Source organism: Phyllostomus hastatus, unplaced genomic scaffold (assembly GCF_019186645.2).
Source record: "Phyllostomus hastatus isolate PE091 unplaced genomic scaffold, TTU_PhHast_1.1 phas_contig_159, whole genome shotgun sequence".
NCBI lineage: Eukaryota > Metazoa > Chordata > Mammalia > Chiroptera > Phyllostomidae > Phyllostomus > Phyllostomus hastatus.
The window spans coordinates 23,183,294-23,202,805 of record NW_025333640.1 but is presented as its reverse complement, the minus strand read 5'-3'; the positions used below and the strand labels follow the sequence as shown (position 1 = coordinate 23,202,805).

At 47.9% G+C, this 19,512-nt stretch overlaps 1 protein-coding gene across 4 annotated transcripts in view; it reads left to right on the top strand.

The window, feature by feature from the left end:
* FHIP1A (FHF complex subunit HOOK interacting protein 1A) overlaps positions 1-19,512 on the top strand; it is a 194,196-nt gene that overhangs the window by 159,187 nt on the left and 15,497 nt on the right. For all 4 annotated transcript variants that reach the window (XM_045831715.1, XM_045831717.1, XM_045831716.1 and 1 more), the window contains 3 exons: positions 5,154-5,321; positions 8,050-8,129; positions 16,942-17,132. In XM_045831715.1, coding sequence (XP_045687671.1) covers positions 5,154-5,321; positions 8,050-8,129; positions 16,942-17,132 — 439 coding nt within the window. The remainder of the gene's footprint in view (positions 1-5,153; positions 5,322-8,049; positions 8,130-16,941; positions 17,133-19,512) is intronic.

Below are 19,512 nucleotides of genomic sequence, written 5' to 3'. Positions count from 1 at the left end.
TGCAGCTGGGGCTGAAAAGCAAGCATGCAAGAGTGCCTAAGCTGTTGTACAAAATGCTGCGATGAACATGGGGTGGACACACCTTCTCAAATTAGTGCTTTTGTTTCCTTTGTATAAGTGCCCGGGAGTGGAATTGCTGGCTTGTTTGATAGTTCTATTTTTGATTTCTTGAAGAATCTCCATGCTGTTTTCCACAGAGGCTGCACCGATTTCCATCCCCACCAACAGTGCGTGGGGGTTCCCTGCTCTTCACGTCCTCTTCAACACTTACTTCCTGTCTTTTCCATAACAGCCCCTCTCATAGGTGTGAGGTCGGATCTCGCTTTGGCTTTTTGATTTTCACTTCCCTGATGATTAGCCACGTTGAGCACCTTTGGATGTGCCTGTTGGCCATCTGTGCGTCTTCTTGGGGAAAATGTCTATTTAGATCCTTTTCCCATTTAAATTTTTGTTGTTGTTGTTATTCAGTTGTTTGAGTTCTTTTCTAAAAAAAATAATTATGTAATAAATATTTTTAAAGACTTTATTATTGATTGATTTATTTTTTATTTATTTAGAGGGGAAGGGAGGGAGAATGAGAAGGAGAGAAGCGTTGTTGGACTCTCACAGGCCCCCAACTGGGGATGTGGCCTGTAACCCAGGCATGTGCCCTTGACCAGGAATCGAACCGGTGCCCTTTTGATTCACAGGGTGGTGCCCAGTCCATTGAGCCACACCAGCCAGGGCCTGAGTTCTTCATCTATTTTGGACATTATCCCCTTATCAGATACATGATTTGCAAATACTTTCTCCCACTCAGCAGGTTACCTGTTTATTTTTTTGATGATTTCCTTTGCTTTGCAGAAGGTTTTAGTTTGATGTAGTCTCACTTTCTTAACTTGCTTTTGTTGTCTTTGCTTTTAGAGTCAGATCCAAAAAAATCATTCCTGAGACTATGGTAAGGCGCTTGCTGCCTATGTTTTCTTCTGGGAACTGTATGATTTCAGGTCTTACATTCGAATGTTTTATTCATTTCGAGTTAATTTTTGTGTATGGCGTAAGGTAGTGGTCCCATTTCATTCTTTTGCTTGCATCTGTCCAGTTTTCCCGCCACCATTTATTGAAGAGACTGTCCTTTCCCCATTGGCTCCTTTGTTATAAATTAATTGACCATATATGTGTGGTTTATTTTTGGGCTCTCTGTTCTGTTCTGTTTTTATGCCAATGATATACTGTTGGATTACTATAGTTTTGTAGTATAGTTTGAAATCAGAGAGTATGATAACCTTTGACTTTGCTCTTCCTTCTCAAGATTGTTTTGGCTATTCAGGGTCTTTTGTGGGTCCATACAAATTTTAGAATGATCTGGTTCTATGAAGAATGCCATTGAAATATTGATAGAGGTTGCTTTGGGTAGTACAAACATTATTTACAGTAGCCCAGATATGGAAACAACCTAAGTGTCCGTTGATAGATGAATGGATAAAGAAGATGTGGTGTATACATATGTATACATTGGACTGTTACTCAGCCAAAGAAAAGAAAGAAATCTCGTCATTTGCAACAAGGCGGATAGACCTTGAGGGTATTATGCCAAGTGAAATAAGTCAGACAAATTGACAAATACCCCATATGATTTCGCTGACATGTGTAATCTAAAACCAAAATACAGGAGCAAACAAAGCAACAAACCTCATAGATACCGAGAGCAGACTGGTGATTATCCGAGGGGAAGGGGGTCAGGAGGGGGTGAGATGGGGGAAGGGGGTCAATTGTGTGGTGATGGATGGCAACGCCTTCTTGTGGCAATCGCTGCACTGATACAGAGATTGAATTACTATGTTGTAGGTCTCAAACTAACATGATGTTGTATACCAATTTTGCCTTAGCTGAAAAAAAAAGAGTGCCTAAACAGACACGCTGTTTTGATTCACCGGTGTACTTACCTTGTCAGGGATAATTATTTGTCTGTAGAAGCGAGTTTTCCTTAGATTATTGTAGTCATTCTGTTCTACCTTTAGCAAAGAACAGCATTCCTAAGCTTTGTTATCCTTTACCTTTATGATTGTATATTACGTGGTGATAAAGTAGAACCTTATTTACTATTTCTCCTAGAATTTCTATATAAATTTTCAGCTACCTGCAATCCTTTGTAGAACAAGGTAAATATTGACAGTCATCTATGAGACAAAAGATCTTCTATCAACAACTCGTATCCGACCGTGTTTATAATCAGACCGTGAGGAGGAGGCTGCTTTCCTGCCCGGCTGCTGCTCCCCCTGCGCGGCATTAGTGGCGGCCTCAGTCCGGCCTTCTGCACAGCAGAGCCGCTTTCCCTGGTCGCCTGTCCTTGGCTTTCAAGTGATTGCACTTAGGCCCTAGCTCATCCTGGGGAAAGAAGTTGCCTACAGGGGGATTAGAGGAGGACTGAAAAGTAAGATAATGGGGCAGGAGAAGATTTTCTGGGATAAAGGGCTGCTAAGGGCTCTGACAATAAGGGGGAGGGAAGACTTGGAAAGAGAGGGAACCAGGTTTTCCTGGAGTTGAGTATTAGCTTAGCTGACCTCGATTTATAAAGAGTGTGCAACTTGACGCTTTAATATTTATACTGTGTTATGTAGATGCTGCCCCTCCAAGGACTCTCTTAAATCCTCTTAGCTTATAAATGACAGCTTTGATTTCTTTAAAAAAAAATCTTCCATTTGTCCAGCCTAAGAGTAGTAAACAATAAATGCTTAGTACCCTCTTTTCGTGCCAGCCCCCAAAGATTGAGACTTGCATTCTGAAGAGTTGGTTGCTATGCTTTTGAGCTCCTTAAGGTCACGTGCAACTGAATGGGTGGGGCACGCTGACGCTGCATCACTGGAGCCCAGGCAGCTCCTGGAAGTCTGCCTGACACGTCCTCTCAGCGGTGCCCAGTAGGTAGGACGAAAATACGGTCTTGCAGAGACTACATGCGTGGCCCATGTGGAGTGATTAGTGCTGCTTCTTCTAGTGATCAAGAGAGTTAGGGAATCAGACTCCTGCCAAAGTGAGTTTGGATTAAATTTCTGCTGAAGGGCCCTAAGATCGCAGGAATGAAACAGGTGGGAGCTAATGAAACTACCTGTTAGGTGCTGTGAGTCATCTCCCCCATAGCTACTTGGTGACATCAGTTACTTTATGTCTTTATTAAGAATGTCCCCACTCTCTGCAGAACCCACGCAGAGAAGAGGGAAGAATTAAAAATTAAGCTTGACTCTGGCCAGTGTGAATCACTGGGTCCTCGGGGGATGTCATTTACTCAAGAAACGTTTATTAAGTGCGGCCTCTGTGCTAGACCCGTACACTGCACCGGAGTAATAAAGAAAAGGACGCCGTGCGTGTCCCAGAGCAGGACTGAGAGTGCCACGAGTGTGTCACTGGAGAACACTGGAAAACACGGGGAGAGGAGCAGTTCGTTTCAGAAGCTGGGGAAGCCCCTGAGAAGCACTCACCTCGGGGCAATTTCTTTGCCAAGAGGTTGACACCTGTTTCCTTTGCTGTGTTTGGGCCACAGGGCGCCTTTTGACGTTGGTCAGATGACGGAGCGGTGTGTGTGCGGAGTATTTGAGGACTCCCCAGCGTTGGCGCTGCGCTGGCGGGGGCGGGGCTTGCGCACGCTGATGCAGCGCTCAGACCGCCCTGGGCCTTGCCGGGGGCGTTGTCCGTGGGTCCCGAGAGCGTGGGGGGAAATGCAGTGTGTAGGCGCGCCTTGCTAGAACAAAGAAAACAGACAAGACTGGCTTGGTAAAATCACTTATCCACCTGGACTCCTCTATCTAGGACATACCTAAGAACCAAGAAATTTGCAGAAGCGATCGAAGCCTTTATGCGCAGATGCGTCCACGCCAGGCCCATCTACACTTATATAAGCAGACCTGGAGATCTAGTTTCTGAACTGCTTTGTGGATTTTGAAAGCAGAAAATTGCAAGGGGAAAGAGAAGTGTGTATAAAAGGAATGGCCCAGTAACAGTATGTTAAAGTGACAGTTAGCGTTTCAAAGGGAGAAAGAAAGAAAACTGGAAAGATGGAAAACTGAAGGAGAGACGCTGCAATCACGCTAAGAGTGCGCCACCTCTTCCGGTGATCCACAAGCACTTCGCCCTCCTGGCGGGTGCGGGGAGCCCAGCTGCGTCTGGGGGAGGGGGCTGGAATCGGAAGTTTTGAACTGTTTCCCCAGGGAGTTCCGTGAGGCCTCGTTTCAGTCCTTCTACACCGTACACAACAAGGCACCGGGTGACTCTGTTCATCGAGAGACGTTCTATTCTGCTTTTAGGAAGACAAGTGTATACCAGCTCTTAACATATCCCCACCCACAATGTTAAAATCAATTTTTTTATGCTTTGAGCATCAAATCCTCAGCTCTTTGAAAAACTTGACTCTTCAGAGTGTTCCGTTTCCTGAGAGATTGACATTTTACTGCATGGGGAAGTCACGCCACATAGAAAATACTAATTTTTTCTTATAAGAAAGTCACAGTTACTTTATAAGCAGTAAAGTTGTATAGCACTTTGTGAATAATACTTTGTGTATGTTACTCGGTTATAAAATGTGACTTGCAACTTTTCAGAAGCATGTCTGAACATCTGTATCACTTTCTGTCTTTCTCTCGCATTTGCCACTCATTATTATATGATTGTGTTTGCTAGATTGTATATATAACCCATCTTCCTGGACAAAGTAAATATGTTCTTAATGTTTCTGGGTCCGAGTACCTAGCAGGTCTCAACAAATGCTCATTGAATGACCAATAATGAAACAAGCTATGCTGAGCTGTCTAATTCATCCTTTACCGACCCTGCAAAAACTTTCCAGGACCTCCCCCGCCCCCACCCACTGTGATCACACACTAAAATCTTCACGGTGCATGAACTGCATCTGATGGTGGGAGTTGCCTGAACACTTGAACTGCGTCTTTGTGCCTTTGCTTTCCCCTCACGGAATTCGAGGGCGGGAGCAGCATCGGGCGTCTGGCCTGTGAAGAGGCCACAGGCTTCAGACGCAGTTCGCAAGTGTGCTCTCGTGGTGGGTGTGCTCTTGCCCTGCCGGGGTCTCTGTGGCGAGGCGGGGGCTGCCGGGGAGGCTGCCCGGGAGGCCTGTATCGCAGCGTCGGGAGGAAGTTCACCTGTGCTCGCTCTGTCGTTGGCCGCAGGTGACTGTGGAGGAAGTCATGACCACAACTGCGTATCTGGACCTTTTCCTGCGCAGCATCTCTGAGCCGGCACTGCTTGAGATCTTCCTCCGCTTCATCCTGCTGCACCAGCACGAGAACGTCCACATCCTGGACACTCTCACGAGTCGGATCAACACCCCCTTTCGCGTGAGATTTCAGGAGTTTCTTTCTGGAGAAAGATCACGAATATTCTCTGCCCCACCCCCCTGCAGCCATTGCCTTTTCTGTTTTACAATTAGATAATGCATTTTGTTCGGGGCCCTTTTGTCAGGCACTTACTGCCCTTCAGAGGAGCTTTTCTTCAATGTGTCTGGGCTGGCACTTTTTCTGTGGAGCCAGCAGACTGCGCTTCTGAGGAAGCCTGATGCGGAGGCCAGGGGGCCCTAGTGCAGGCAACGGGGGAGGACGGGAGCGGGTCAGGTCTGGGCGTTAGACGTTCTGTGTCTGTCCCCGAGGGTTTTGGAATGGGGACCGGGCAGGTGTGAATTGAGGAAGTCATTCTTTTTTTTTTTTTTGAGATTTATTTATTTATTTTTAGAGAGGGAAGGGAGGGAGGGAGAGAGAGAGAGAGGGAGAGAGAGAGAGAGCGAGAAAGAGAAAGAGAAAGAGAAAGAGAAAGAGAAAGAGAGAAACAGGAATGTACGATTGCTGGGGGCCGTGGCCTGCAACCCTGGCGTGTGTCCTGACTGGGAATCGAACCTGCGATACTTTGGTTCGCAGCCTGCGCTCAATCCACTGAGCTACGCCAGCCAGGGGAAGTCATTCTTTAGTTTGAACTTCTGATCCACTTCAAAAATCCTCTTATATTACTAGTGCTGTCCCCAGCCAGGGGCTGTCTCAGTCTAACAATAGTTATTGTTTTAAAAGTAAAAGAATAATAATTTCACAATATATCACTGAGCTTGTAACATACAGCTGTAATATGTATAACAATAATAGCACAAAAAGAGGTTAGAAGGAAGATAGCTATCTCTGTTTCACTGGAACTAATTTAGTATAAACTGAAGTGAAGTCTGATAAGTTAAGATGTATATGGTAAGACCTGGAGCAACCCGCTAATAAAATAACTGTAATATATAGTGAAACAGTCATTAAAGGAATGAAAATGTCATACTAGGGAAAATATTCACTCAATGCACAACGAGACAGTAGAAGAGGAATAGGAGAACCAAAACTCATGAGACATATAGAAAGCAAAAAGTTAAACAGCAGACAAATCCAATTATAAAAATAGTATAAGTGTGAATAGGTTAAAAACTTAATCGAAAGGCAGAGATGACCAGATAGCAGAAGAAAGGAAGCTCCAGCTGTATGCCAGCTATGAGAGATCTGCTTCAGATTCAGAGATTGAAAGTGAAACTCCTAACCCTGAACTGAACCAAATAACTGACAATGCACGTAGAATAACCCTTAGAAATTACAAGGGAAGCTTATGGGACAACACACTTACTGTAAAGATAAAAGCTTGTATAGCTACTGTAGTTTATAAAACTGCACAGTGTCGGTCGGAGAGTATAAACTTCCAGTTATAAGATGAATAAGATCTGGGGCTCTAACATGGTGACTATAGTTAACACAACAGTATACAATATGTTACATCCAGTATTGCCATGGTAACCCCTTCCAATCAGTGTCTGGCATGCTTAGCATGGTATCTTTTTATCACCGAGCTGCAGGAGTATGCAGGGAATGTGCGTTCAGGCTATTGGTTCTCCTGTAGCGTCTCATGAGAGAGTGTAAGCCCGTAATGAAGCCGTTATGCAGAGTCACCCTCCCACAAAATGCCTGCGTGCATCTCTTCCACCTTATGAAGATGCAGACACTCCTGCCCCCAAATTACTTAAGTGGCCTGATAAAATGATGAAAGCTTACTCCTGAAAGGGTGTGATGGTTTTATAATACACCTTTGGGTTTCTTTCCTGTTTATCTTTCCCTTTTGAAAATAAGGGAGTGAAAGGAGTCTTGTTTTTTTTTTTTTTAATGGACTCCTTAGAAAAGTATCTTCTCACGTCCTGAGTGGGACTGAAAATGGAACCAAAGAGAACGTTTACCCCGAAGCCAGGACACAGGGCAAGAGGAGCTGAGGCTGGGGGCTGAGCACTCTGCAGGGAAAGTTGAGCAGGGTATATGCAGTTTTCCGTTAGCCCTGCCTTCTAGATAGCTAGTGTCGTATCTGAAGATAACTTAGGAAAACAGTTGACAAGGAGACATCGCGTGTGTGTGCATGCACACGTCCATATGCATGTATTGGAGAGTTGTGGGGGTGTTCTTGTCTGGGTCTTAAAAAGTTGGAAGTATGAACTAGGCATCTTGCAGGAGGGTAATTCTGCAAGATGGTAAAATTCCAGGCTCAGTCTTTCCTTTTTTTATTAAATATTGTTTTTTAAGCACAGTCTCCATTTCCCCCCATCACTCCCCCCACCCCACCCACCCCCAACTCCCACCCTCAATCCTACCCCCCTTTGTTTGGCTTTGCCCATGGGTCCCTTATGCATGTTCCTTGACAACTCTTCCCCCTTTCCCCCTGTTATCCCTCTCCCCCTTCCCCCTGTTTTTCCCCTTTCCCCTTGTTTTCCCCCTTTCCCCCTGTTATCCCTCTCCCCCCGTTATCCCCCCCTTATCCCCTCCCCTCCCCCCTGTTATCCCCTCCCCCTTTGCCCCTGTTATCCCCCTCCCCCAGGCTTAGTCTTTCTAATCAAACCCTACAGGAGAGCCGATGGCCTAGATACACATTCTCTCTGGCAGCAGCGTATTTTTACCAAAACTGCTGAAGAAAAAAGGCCATTTTATTTTGTAATTCCAATTTATTTACCATCTGTGGAGGGCAGAGCTGTCCTTCCAATATCTGAAATAGAATGTGTTCATTGCTCTTCAGCTCTGTGTGGTGTCCCTGGCCTTATTTAGAACTCTCATCGGTTTGCACTGTGAAGATGTGATGTTACAACTAGTTCTGAGGTGAGTTGTCATCTTTGTTCTCTTTAAAGAAGAAGTCACTCTCTGTGTATTTCCCTGGTAATATAAGCTAAATAGGGGCCATGTTTCTAAGGAAGAAAGTCATCAAGAAGAGCAATTTAATTTCTGTATTATTTCCCACGGTTAATTTTGGTTTTACTGTTAAAAGTTTTCAGGGTGCCAAGTGCATTATGTTATAAATATGCTCCTGGAAAGAGTAGATGGAATGTTTGGAAATTTTCAGAATTATTATGAACGTTCTTCTGGTCCATGTGTGAATGTCTTTTTCCTAAGGTACATTTTCAGGGGGTCGGCGTTATTCGGAAATGCTGTCGATACATAATTCCTGTGGCACCTGCTTTGGAAACGGCACACATGCGTACATGTACACGCTTTGACTCTGTGTACGGTTCGGTGAGGTTCAGTAAATACTTCACGAGTCCTGAACGTGTGCAACTCGGAAGGGGGTAAGGTGTGGAGCAGACGAACTGAAAAGGACTTACCTACAAGGCAGAAAAGGCATGTCCTTCAGAAGTGCAGGTGGGAAGGTTTTCATCAAGTGGCCGGTGGTATTTGATGACAGGTGTTGGGAATCAGAATAGGCTACTATTATGACCACATTAATTTGGTCATTTGGCAAGGGGACTCGGGACCCCCAAATCCTGTCTCGGCCCGGGTCTGCCTCTCCCTCCAGGGTCCCTGAGGGCACCGCTGCTTTTGTAAAGGAAGGAAGGGAGAGCTGGCTGGCTCGTGCTCCCACACAACCCTCCGGTGGTGCGGAAAAGCCCGCCAGGCCCCTGGGCACGTCCCCCACCTGCTCCCTCCTAACTGGCCTCCTGACCCTTCCTTCGGTCCCTCTCTGGGAGTGAGGGTGGGAGAAGCCAGAGCAGGGAGTGGGGGAGGAGGCTCGGGCTGTCCCTGGACCCTGTGAGTGTGTTGACACCACGAGGGCAGAATTGCCAGGGAGATGGCATCCCAAGTAAGTATAACAGCATTTTGGGAGTGGTAGTCGTGGAAAAGAAAGGGGACGATGGAAATGTGTCATCGTGGGGACAACAGCAGTGGCACCGCCTGGGAACTAGTTAGAAATGCACATTCTTGGCCTCCCCCAGACGTGCCAACTCGGGGGGCGGGTGTGTTTCCACAGACTCTCCGGGGGCCCTGGTGCCCCGCTGCCTTTGAGAACCCCCTGCTGGAGGGTGGCGCGGTGAGGCTGTCGCTCCCTGGAAAGGGGGTGACAACGACAGGCTGGGAGCGGTGGGAGTGGCACTGTGCCGGAGACCCTACAGAGTCACCCTTTCATGGAACAGTGCCACCTCTCAGTTTTCTAAATTTAAAGCGAGTTTTAGCAGTTTAGATCAGGTCATCAGCAAGCACTCTTAAGGTGTTAGCAAAGAACAAATCTTATCACGAGTAAATGCCCGGGGTGGAGCCTTAGTTATCCGTCCTAAAAGGATTACTTTAGCTCCCAGCCAAGCCTCTGCTGCCAGGACAGAACACAGTAGCACCGCCAGGATGAAATTCGTCGGTGCAACTTGTGAAAGACTTTTTTCTTGCCAAAAAAGAGATTTTGCCTCCAACAAGAGTAAAACCTGATTATATTTAAATGTTAAACTCTCGAATACTGCTTCTTGGATGGCGTGAAATACATGTGTGGTTTTTAGAGTGTGTACCTGGAAGCCTGGCCCGGCTCAGGAGTGTGGAGTTCTGATGCAGGGTCACCAGGTCGGGTGGGGCCCGGTGAGGGCGCCGGCTGTTTACCTTTACAAGGTGAGCTCTCGTCACCTTCGGTCTGCTTACAAGGCGGCATTCATTAAAAGCTGTCCTTCGAGATACTAGGTAAAATCTGTCGTTTATGAAGGGGGAGAAATCAGCTCATGGTTGAAATGTTTGCACGTTCAAGTCAGGACGAGTTATTTCCAGGGTAAGGACGAGTCATTTCCCAGGAATCACCAGGAAGACGCCTGAAGGACACACATCACGGGTTCTGAATAATGGAAAAATGGCAGACATAACCACCTGGTCCTAAGCTTGCTTTCTTCTCGGTTTCTTTGGTGATGGATGATGATGATGATGGTGATGATGATGGTGATGATGATGATGATGCCTTTTATTGAACACTTCGTTTCTGATTCTGCGGCACTGCCTGGGGAATCCAGGACAGGAGCAGTAGGAGAGCTTCCACGGAAGTTGGGCACGTGGTAGCCACACAGCAAACCTCTACGTCCTGGTCTCCATCTTCCAAACTGCTGATTTCCACCACAGTTAAAAATTATTATTTTTTATTGTGGTAAAATACATGTAGAATTTGTCCCCTTCGCTATTTTTAAGTGCACAGTTCAGCGGCACTGAGGGCGTCCCCATGGTTGGGCCGCCATCACCACTGCTCAGCCATCTCAGAACTGTTCTTACCTGCGACACCAACGCCCTGTGTTTGTTACACACTAGCTCCCCGTTTCCCTCCCCCGGCCCCTGGCAGCCACCGTCTACTTCCTGTCTCTATGAATTTGGCTCCTCCAGGGACCTCACGTAAGTGGAATCAGGTAGTGTGTGCCTTTTTGTACTTGACCGATTTCACGTAGCAGAGTGTCTTCAAGGTGCACCCATGCTGTATGTACCATGTGTCAGAATTATCTTTGTTTTTAAGGCTGAATAATATTCCATTGTTTGTACCACCATTTTTAACCCATTCTTCTGTCAATGGACAGTGTGATTGCTTCCGATTTTTGGCTATGGCGAGTGATGCCGCTATGAACACGGGATGCATGTATCTCTTACAGACCCTGCCAGCAATTCTTTGAGTATATTCCCAGACATGGAATTGCTAGATCATATGACAATTCTATTTTAAAATTTTTATTGTTTTCTATAGCAGTTTCTCACTTTAGGTGCCTACCAACCATGCATAAGGCTTCCAACTTCTCCATATTCTCACTGACATTTGTTATTTCCTGTTAAGAAAATGGATATTTTTACTCAAACAAAAATGACAGGCAGGTTTGAGGAAGAACCAACTAAATCTCTTAGAAATAAAAATGGTTATTTGGGGTAAATAGCAATTAAGACACAGATTAAGAGAGAATTAATGAACTAGAAGATAGATTGAGGAAGTTACTAAGTTTGCAGCAGAAAAAGATAAAGAGATAAAAAATATAGAAACAAGGCTATGAACAGTGGAGGCTAGAACCCAGTGAGAACCCCAGAGCGAGAGTGAACTGCTGGTTGGACTTGACCTATTCTGGCCTTGGGATTTGCTACCTCACAAGGTTTTTGGGAGGATCGACTGTAGTGATATCTGTGAAACTATATTGAAAGTCTACAAAGTATTACACAAATTTAAGGGAGCAGAATTTTCTAGAAAATATGTTTTAAACTAATGAAAATAATGTCCCTTCTGATTTAGAATCTGTACGAAAAGCAACAGCAATGAAAAACCTTTATCCTTTTATTTATTTAAACTTTATCTTAAGGGACATAAAAAAATAGATGTGTAATCCATCCCTTTGTTGTTGCCAGTGTTCTTACTCGAATGTACGTGATAAATTTGTAGAACTGGGAGGCAACAGAGTAGTGAAGATTATGTGGATCCTTTTAATGGAGCTGGTATGTGATAACTAATAGCTATACACCAGTTTTTAGTTGCAACCCAAATACTCTTAAATATTGACATCTACAAGTGATAATCCATTTGCAACTGATATGGTTCTTTCATTTAGCAAAATACCAGATAAATAAGTTGAAATAAAATACTCCCCAAAGAGAGGCTATTTTAGCGAGCAGAAAACCAAGGAGAAATTGTGCATCTCCACGGGAGTGACATACGGTAGACCAAAGGCAGGCAGGAAACGCTGACCAGCAGGGAAGTGACAGATCACCCCATGTGCCTGGTGCTTCCCAGTTTGGGCGAGATTTAATTGCTTCGCACTCTGAGCGCTATTTATGCATATTCTGGTTGGGGTGTTTCTTTCAGAAGTGCGGGCCCGTTATCAGCTTTATGAACTGCATTGCCTATTGTGTGCAGATAGAGGCTGTTTTGCTCACAGAGAAGCTGCGTGTACCCTCCAGGAACATCTCCCTCTAGCATGGGAGTGGGCGACGGAGAGCAAAAAAAAGCCAGCCAGCCCTGTGGAGGACGAATAGGAGAAATATGCCCGCACTGTCTCGGAAAACCAGACGATCCTTTGGAAATGCACTGATGTTGTGCTTTAGGGTTTTGCCTGGTGGCGGTCATTCAGGCGTTCATCAGCCCGTGGGAAGCACCTTGCTCACGCCACCGCGCTCCACTGCTTTGTTTTGTTGGTGTCTTTGTCGATGCAGCGGTAGGCCATACGTATGCCTGTGATTGACCGGTTGTCACGGCTGATGATTTATGTTCATGAATGACATCCAGGAAAATAGAAAATAGAATCAGGGTTGCAGAGAGTTGGGGAAATAATGAGAAGAGAGAGGACAAAGGGGACAATATATACTTTTTCTTGTAATACTGTGGCATGGCTTTGGGTAATCTGGACTCCTAAAATTAGATATTTATTACTTTGGGATATTTACCACTTCATGAATTTCAGTAAAGTCCCCAAACAAAATGTAGTAAAAACAAAAAGATAGTTTGATGTCAAATACACCAAATTCCTAAGAGATTTTTCTGCTATCGAAGGCCACTTCACTTTGAGATTTGACATCCGAGGACTTTCTGACATTTGCTCTGTTTCCTTTTTAGAATGAAACGGAGCTGCCGTATAACATTATCCATGTTTCAGGTGTACACACCGTGACTCACTGTCTATGTGTCTGGGCTGCGGTAGCCACACTGGCAACCACCTGTCACCTGTTCACCTGTCCCCACAAGACTCCCCCTCTGGCAACCTTCCAGAGGGGTTCCGTGTTTCTACAGATTTGTTCTGCTTGTTCATTTGTTTTCATTTTTTAAAAAATCCAACAAGTGAGGTCGTGCAGTACCCATATTTCTGTCTGACTTACTTCCCTTAGCATGAGGGGGACGGACCCCCTCAGTCCACCCACGTTGTTACTCGTGGCAGGAGAGCATTCTTTTCCACTGCTGAGTAGTAGTCCGCCGGGCATGCACTGCGGCTCCTTTATGCACTTACCACCCCTCCCTGCCCCCCTGGTGCCCGCTGAGGCTGCCCTCACCGCTCAGCTGTCGGAAATGAGGCCTCAGGGAGCCTTTGCTTTGCTTTCTGTCTTCCCCCGTAAGTGACGGAGAGGCAGCGGGTCGGTGCACAGTTCTCCCGCTCTCCACTGCAGGACAAGCCTGCAGTACAGAGGTGCAGTAGAGCAACCACGTGGGCTGCAAAGGGCTTGTACACGTGGACTGACTCACCCGCTTCCACCGTGGCAGGGCCTCTCCTTCCCCGCACAGGGGGGCTCCCTTCATGGGATCTCCTCAGAGGACAAGTCTTAGTTTCTGCTGAAAGCATGTATTTGCAAAGTTGCAAATTCCCAATACCTCTTTATTCTAACATAATTTCAAGCTACCCACTGGTGATATTTGACAAATAGTTTTATTAGGTTTGATCCACTGTGCCATTTAAAAAAAATGCTTCAAACAAAGAGCAGAAATCTATGGCTATATCATCTTAAGTCATGAAATGTGCTTGGTTGGAGCTGTAAGCAGTCATTGAGTTCCTGCAGTAGGTACAAGCTTTGAGGCAGTTTATTCTTGAATAATTAATGATGAGACTGAGGACATGATAAAGGCTGTGTAATCGGAATCGGCCTCATCAGCCTACAAGAACGGGAGAGTTCACATCCACAACCACAGGAGAGGTTTCCCCAGCTCACCTCTGCCCCTGCAAAGCAGCAGCCATGACTGCTGGAGGTTGCTAAGGGAGGGGTTCATTCACGAATGAGCCTGTCTCCACCAGTTGCCACCGCAGCCTCTGCTGTGGTCTCCTCCCTGCCTGAGGCCACTGTGGTTGGTGTCCCTTCTTCTCCGTCCCGGCTGGGCCCTCGCCCCTCCTGGGAGCCAGGGTGCCGGGGTGCTGGAGCAGCACTGTCTTCCCTGGTGCCCACGGGGCTGGGGCCAGGCTGTGTTCGGACTGGCGGGAGAAAGGCTCTCTCCCCTGCGTCCCTCAGCGTCGCCACCACATCTCTGCACAGAGAGGTCCCTGTGGAATGAGCTCCTTCGTCTTCTGCCAACAGTGGCCACTCCGCCTCCAGCAGGGCACAGGAAAAGTCCCCAGAGCCGGGCCAAGAACTAGAACAGACCCGCCCCCTTTCCCACATGGCCCCCTTCAGCTAGCCCTCCTGTTCATCCTTGCCGCCTCTCATGGCCGTGAACCTGGACTGATGAAAACGGGCTCGTCTGTGCCAGACAGAGGGACCTGTCTGGACCTCAGCGACCTCAGCTCAGGCTTCCGGGGTGCGCGTCTGTCTGCCCAGGGCTGCGGGGAAGGCCACCGGGGTGGAGTCCTTGGTTGTTCTGGGGGACAGGTTAAGTGGCAACCTTGTCATTGCATACCTTGGAAGTTATTAAGATGTGTGGTGGGAAGTACCATGAAGAGAATTAAATCTTTTTTTTTAAAGATTTTATTTATTTGAGCTCGGGCTGGGAACCAAAGTGTCCCAGGTTCGATTCCCAGCTAGGGTACATTCCTGGGTTGCAGGCCATAACACCCAGCAACCGCACATTGATGTCTCTCTCTCTCTCTCTCTCTCTCTCTCTCTCTCTCTCTCTCTCTCTCTCTCCCCCTCCCCCCCACCCCCCTTCCCTCCTTAAAAATAAATAAATAAAATCTTAAAAAAAAGATTTTATTTATTTACTTAATTATTTTTTGAGAGGGTGAGGAGGGAGAAAGAGAGGGAGAAAAACATCAATGTGTGGTTGCATCTCACATGCCCCCTACCAGGGACCTGGGCCTGCAACCGAGGTATGTACCCTGACTGGGAATCGAACCAGCAACCCTTTGGTTTGCAGGCCGGTGCTCAATCCACTGAGCTGCTCCAGCCAGGGTGAGAATTAAATCTTTATTCCTCCTTGACTCGGGCTCCTGCAGTGGGTCCGTCGTCAGCGTGAACACAGGTTTTTCTCACTTGGATGAACAGATGTGGCAGACGGCTTAGTACCTACAGGCCTCAAGACACTCCCTGAAAGTCCTACGTCTTATCTTTCTCATGGACTCCTTAATCACAGCCTGTTCCCCCTGCACTGCCTCTTCCCCGAAAGTCAAAGAGCGAAATGAAAGCATTCTGGTTGCCTGAGACTGTGGTTGTTCCCATGAAGTGCAGGCTCTTCTGGAACTGGTCCTGCTCATTTACGGGACGCTGGGCTCTGGCTGTGGGGCCTCATCACCGCTGTTCCAGCCTTGTTAAACGGCATCGTCTCTCTCCCTGTTAAGAAAGTAAGCCATTCAGGCCCGGGCTGGCGTGGCTCAGTTGGTTGGAATGTCGTCCCGTTGGCGGAAAAGTTGCGGTTTTGATCCTGGTCAGGGTAAATATTCAGATTGCGGGTGTGACCCCCCGGTGGCCTTCCCCGCAGCCCTGGGCAGACAGACGCGCACCCCGGAAGTCTGAGCTGTGGTTGCTGAGGTCCAGACAGGTCCCTCTGTCTGGCACAGACGAGCCCATTTTCATCAGTCCAGGTTCATGGCCATCAGAGGCTGCAAGGATGAACAGGGGAGCTAGCTGAAGGGGGCCGTGTGGGAAAGGGGGCGGGTCTGTTCTAGTTCTTGGCCTGGCTCTGGGGACTTTTCCTGAGCTCTGCTGGAGGCAGAGTGGCCACTGTTGGCAGAAGACGAAGGAGCTCGTTCCACAGGGACCTCTCCGTGCAGACACGTGGTGGCGACGCTGAAGGATGCGGAGGAGAGAGCCCTTCTCCTGCTGGTCGGAACACAGCCCGGCCCTGGTGCATCCAAGAAGGCAATCGACTGAGGTTTCTCTCTCTCATTGATGTTTCTCTCTTTCTCTCCCTTCCTCTCTCTCTAAAAAAGCAATGAAAAAAATGTCCCCGAGTGTGGATTAAAAAAAAAAAAAGTAAGCCATTTACACATTTTCTTCTGCCCGTGAAGCCCACAGCGTGTTCTGAGCACGTCAGACACAATTGCCCAGGTTTTCTGGTCTTCACGGTCGTAATGACTCTAGGATGGTTTGGATAACAGCCCAAAGCACCTCGTGTGAAATGGGGCCCAGGGCCCCTCGGAGAGTCTTCGGCCCCCGTATTTTCTCACGGTCACCCCGGAGACTCCGAGAGGAGGATTGCCCTGTGCCGTGGTTCTGCTGCCCTTCGGTGCCCACTGGGAGTCAGGGCTCCTGGGGCGACATTTCGGAATCGTTGAAGGTGGTCCTTGCTCTGAGAGTGGGTTGTACTGAGGAGGCAGATGCTGAAATAAGACTGGTCATGGTGCTTTAGTGGAGGTCTGTGAGCGTAGTGGAGGGAGAGAGTCGCTCTGTCTTGCAGTAGGAGGCCCGGAGGCTCCCTGGAGGAGGGGACCCTGACTCTGGAGTTTGTGTGACGACAAGGCGTTTGTCAGGCCGGGAAAGGGGAAAGCACCTTCCAGGCGAAGGCTGCGGTGGGTGCAGAGGCACGGAGGCAAAGAGGGATGGTGGATTTATGAAGAGATGGGGGGATGTTGTGGAGCTGAAATCGTGAGCCCCTCAAATGTTCTGCACAGGGGTTTGTTCTGTCGGAGGAAAGATGCCCGGGAAAGATTTTAAGCAAGTCTGTGGACCCAGGGGGCATGGGTGGGTTGAGACGGGGGAAAGCACCCCTGGCCGCAGCAGGTCCTGAGTGTGGCTCAGGAGGTGGCTGCCTGGGAACGGCCTTTGCGGAGACTGAAGGCGGCCCTTTTTGTCCTTCCAGGTATCTGATCCCCTGCAACCACATGATGCTGAGTCAGAGGTGGGCTGTGAAGGAGCGGGACTGTTACTCTGTGTCTGCGGCCAAGCTGCTCGCCCTGACCCCGGTCTGCTGCTCCAGTGGGATCACCCTGACGCTCGGGAACCAGGAGAGGGATTATATTCTCTGGTCAAAGTGCACGCACGATAGTTCAGGTAGGAACTCCCTGGGGCTGCTCTTCCAACAGAAGGATGCCCGAGCCTGCCTCTCCTTGGGGTGTGTGTCTCTTTGAGAAGACAGGGACCCAGACAGAGAGTTCCGTTGCTTTTTTACATGAATGTCTAGTTGGGGGTCCTTTTCCACATTGTAAGGAGTTATGGACACTTGGCGATCAGTGTTCGTCTTGTGCCCAGCTGCCACCGAGTGCAGGCTCCCAGGACCTTTACTTTAACCAGGATTTCTAGTGAGGATTTCACCCTCAGCATCCAATGTGAAGAGGTGCCGGAACGTCTTCCCAAACAAACTAGGGGGACGGGTGGTGGAGGTGGCTGTAGCAGAGACAGAGTCAGCCCTTACTTTAATTTCCACAATGGCCCACACGTGGAGACTTGCCTGTCAATAACGCATCATCATAAAACTTGAAATTCGTGGTATGGCGACGGGTGTCGGATTCATTCGATTGGCCTAGTGAGGGATGTTTCACAAATACTCTGTTTCTGCAGGAGTTAGAGCACGCAGTGCTGTCGGCCAGCTGCTCTTGACCTTGACACGTAAAATGGAACCGCTCACCTCTGTGGCTCTGGGCTCTCCGCAGGCAGCTGCTGCAGGGGCGTTTGTGTGTGTCCGGAGGTCAGAGGGCTGTGTGAGTTCAGGAAGATCCTGCCCGTCCTGTGGCCGCTGGGAAATGGCCAGGAGGTCCTGGTGATGACTCAGGCATTCCAGTCTGCATTCTGACCCCCCCTCCCCCTCACACACACACAGTGTCACTCACTGCACCTGGGTGGGCTTCTGGTGGGCTGCACCAGGCTGCTGGGTTAGGGGAGCACCAGCACATTCCGTATGAACGTACCTTCTAGAAAGTAGGCTTGTCTTACTGGTTCTTGGTCTTCAAAGGTACAGTGTATGAGTGAAAATGAATCATTTTTGTGGCAGAATAATCAACTGGGTTTTAAATATATTGTCCTGTTAGTTAAACTAGTGTGGCTTTCTGATCTGTTCGTACCCAATAGTTATTTTGTTTATTTTTATTTATGAAATTCCCATAGTTACTTTTTTAAGGATTTTATTTATTTATTTTTAGAGAGAGGGGAAGGGAAGGAAAAAGAGAGGGAGAGAAACATCAGTGTGTGGTTGCTTCTCACACGCCCCCATCTGGGAACCTGGCCCGTACCCCAGGCATGTGCCCTGACTGGGGATCAAACCTGTGACCCTTTGGTTTGCAGGCCTGTGCTCAATCCACTGAGCCACACCAGCCAGGGCCCTAATAGTTATTTTTTTAAAAAAACATATTTAAAATTGACATCTTTTTTTATTTACTAAAAAAGTTATCTCAAGAACGGCTGTGGCTGGCCTTGCCACAGGACTCAGACTTCAAGTTAGCCAGGCCGCTGTGGGTGCCCGCGACTGTCCTTGCCTGTGGGCAAGGTCACACGGAGTTCTTTGAGGAAGGGGGCCTGCCCAGTGTGGAGGCGAAGAGGCGAACTCGGAGAGGGGTTGGCTTGTTGAGGTCGTCTAGCTGGTGGGTGCTCTGAGCCAAGCTGCATGTTCTTCCTGCTTTGCTGCCTCACAGACGCTCTGACAGACGCCCTGGTGGGTGGATGGCTACATAGACGGGAGGGTGGTAGGGGAGACGGGTTGGTAGAGAATGTAATTACTGTGCAGTGGCTAAGAGCTAGGACTCTGACTCTTTGGCTCTGCTACTTTCTTGGGCAAATGACTTACCATTTTAAACTTTTTCTGTCATATGTAAAGTAATACCTACCTAAAAGGGTTGTTTCAAAATTAAGTGACCTTGGACATGTACAAGCTCTTAGAAGACTACCTGGCATGTAGTAAGTGCTAAGGAAATATTGCTGGTATCATTTTTTATGTCTTTTTACTTAAAGTGGATAAGGGATAAACACTAACCTTTCAGCAGGAGAGCTGTGAAAAATGAATTATGTCTACCCCAATGACCCAAAAATGTCTATTCTTACAGGTTCAGCTCCAGGCTATCCTGGTGGGGGTTTAGGTAGCTCAGGGAGAGGCAGGGAGCTGGCAGAGGGGAAGCACCAGGTGAAAGCAGCACGGGGCTGTCACGAGACAGCCTGGGCTTGACCTGTGGCTCCGCCGCTGGCTAGCCAGTCGGGTGAGCTTTCGTGTCTGAGCCGCCATTTCTTCATCTTTATTCAGTTTTATTTATTTATTTATTTTTAGAGAGAGGGGAAAGGAGGGAGAAAGAGAGGGAGGGAGACATCAATGTGTGGTTGCCTCTCACACACCTGCTACTGGGCACCTGGCCTGTAGCCCAGGCATGTGCCCTGACTGGGAATTGAACCGGCGACCCTTTGGCTTGCAGGCCAGAACTCAGTCCACTGAGCCACACCAGCCATGGCT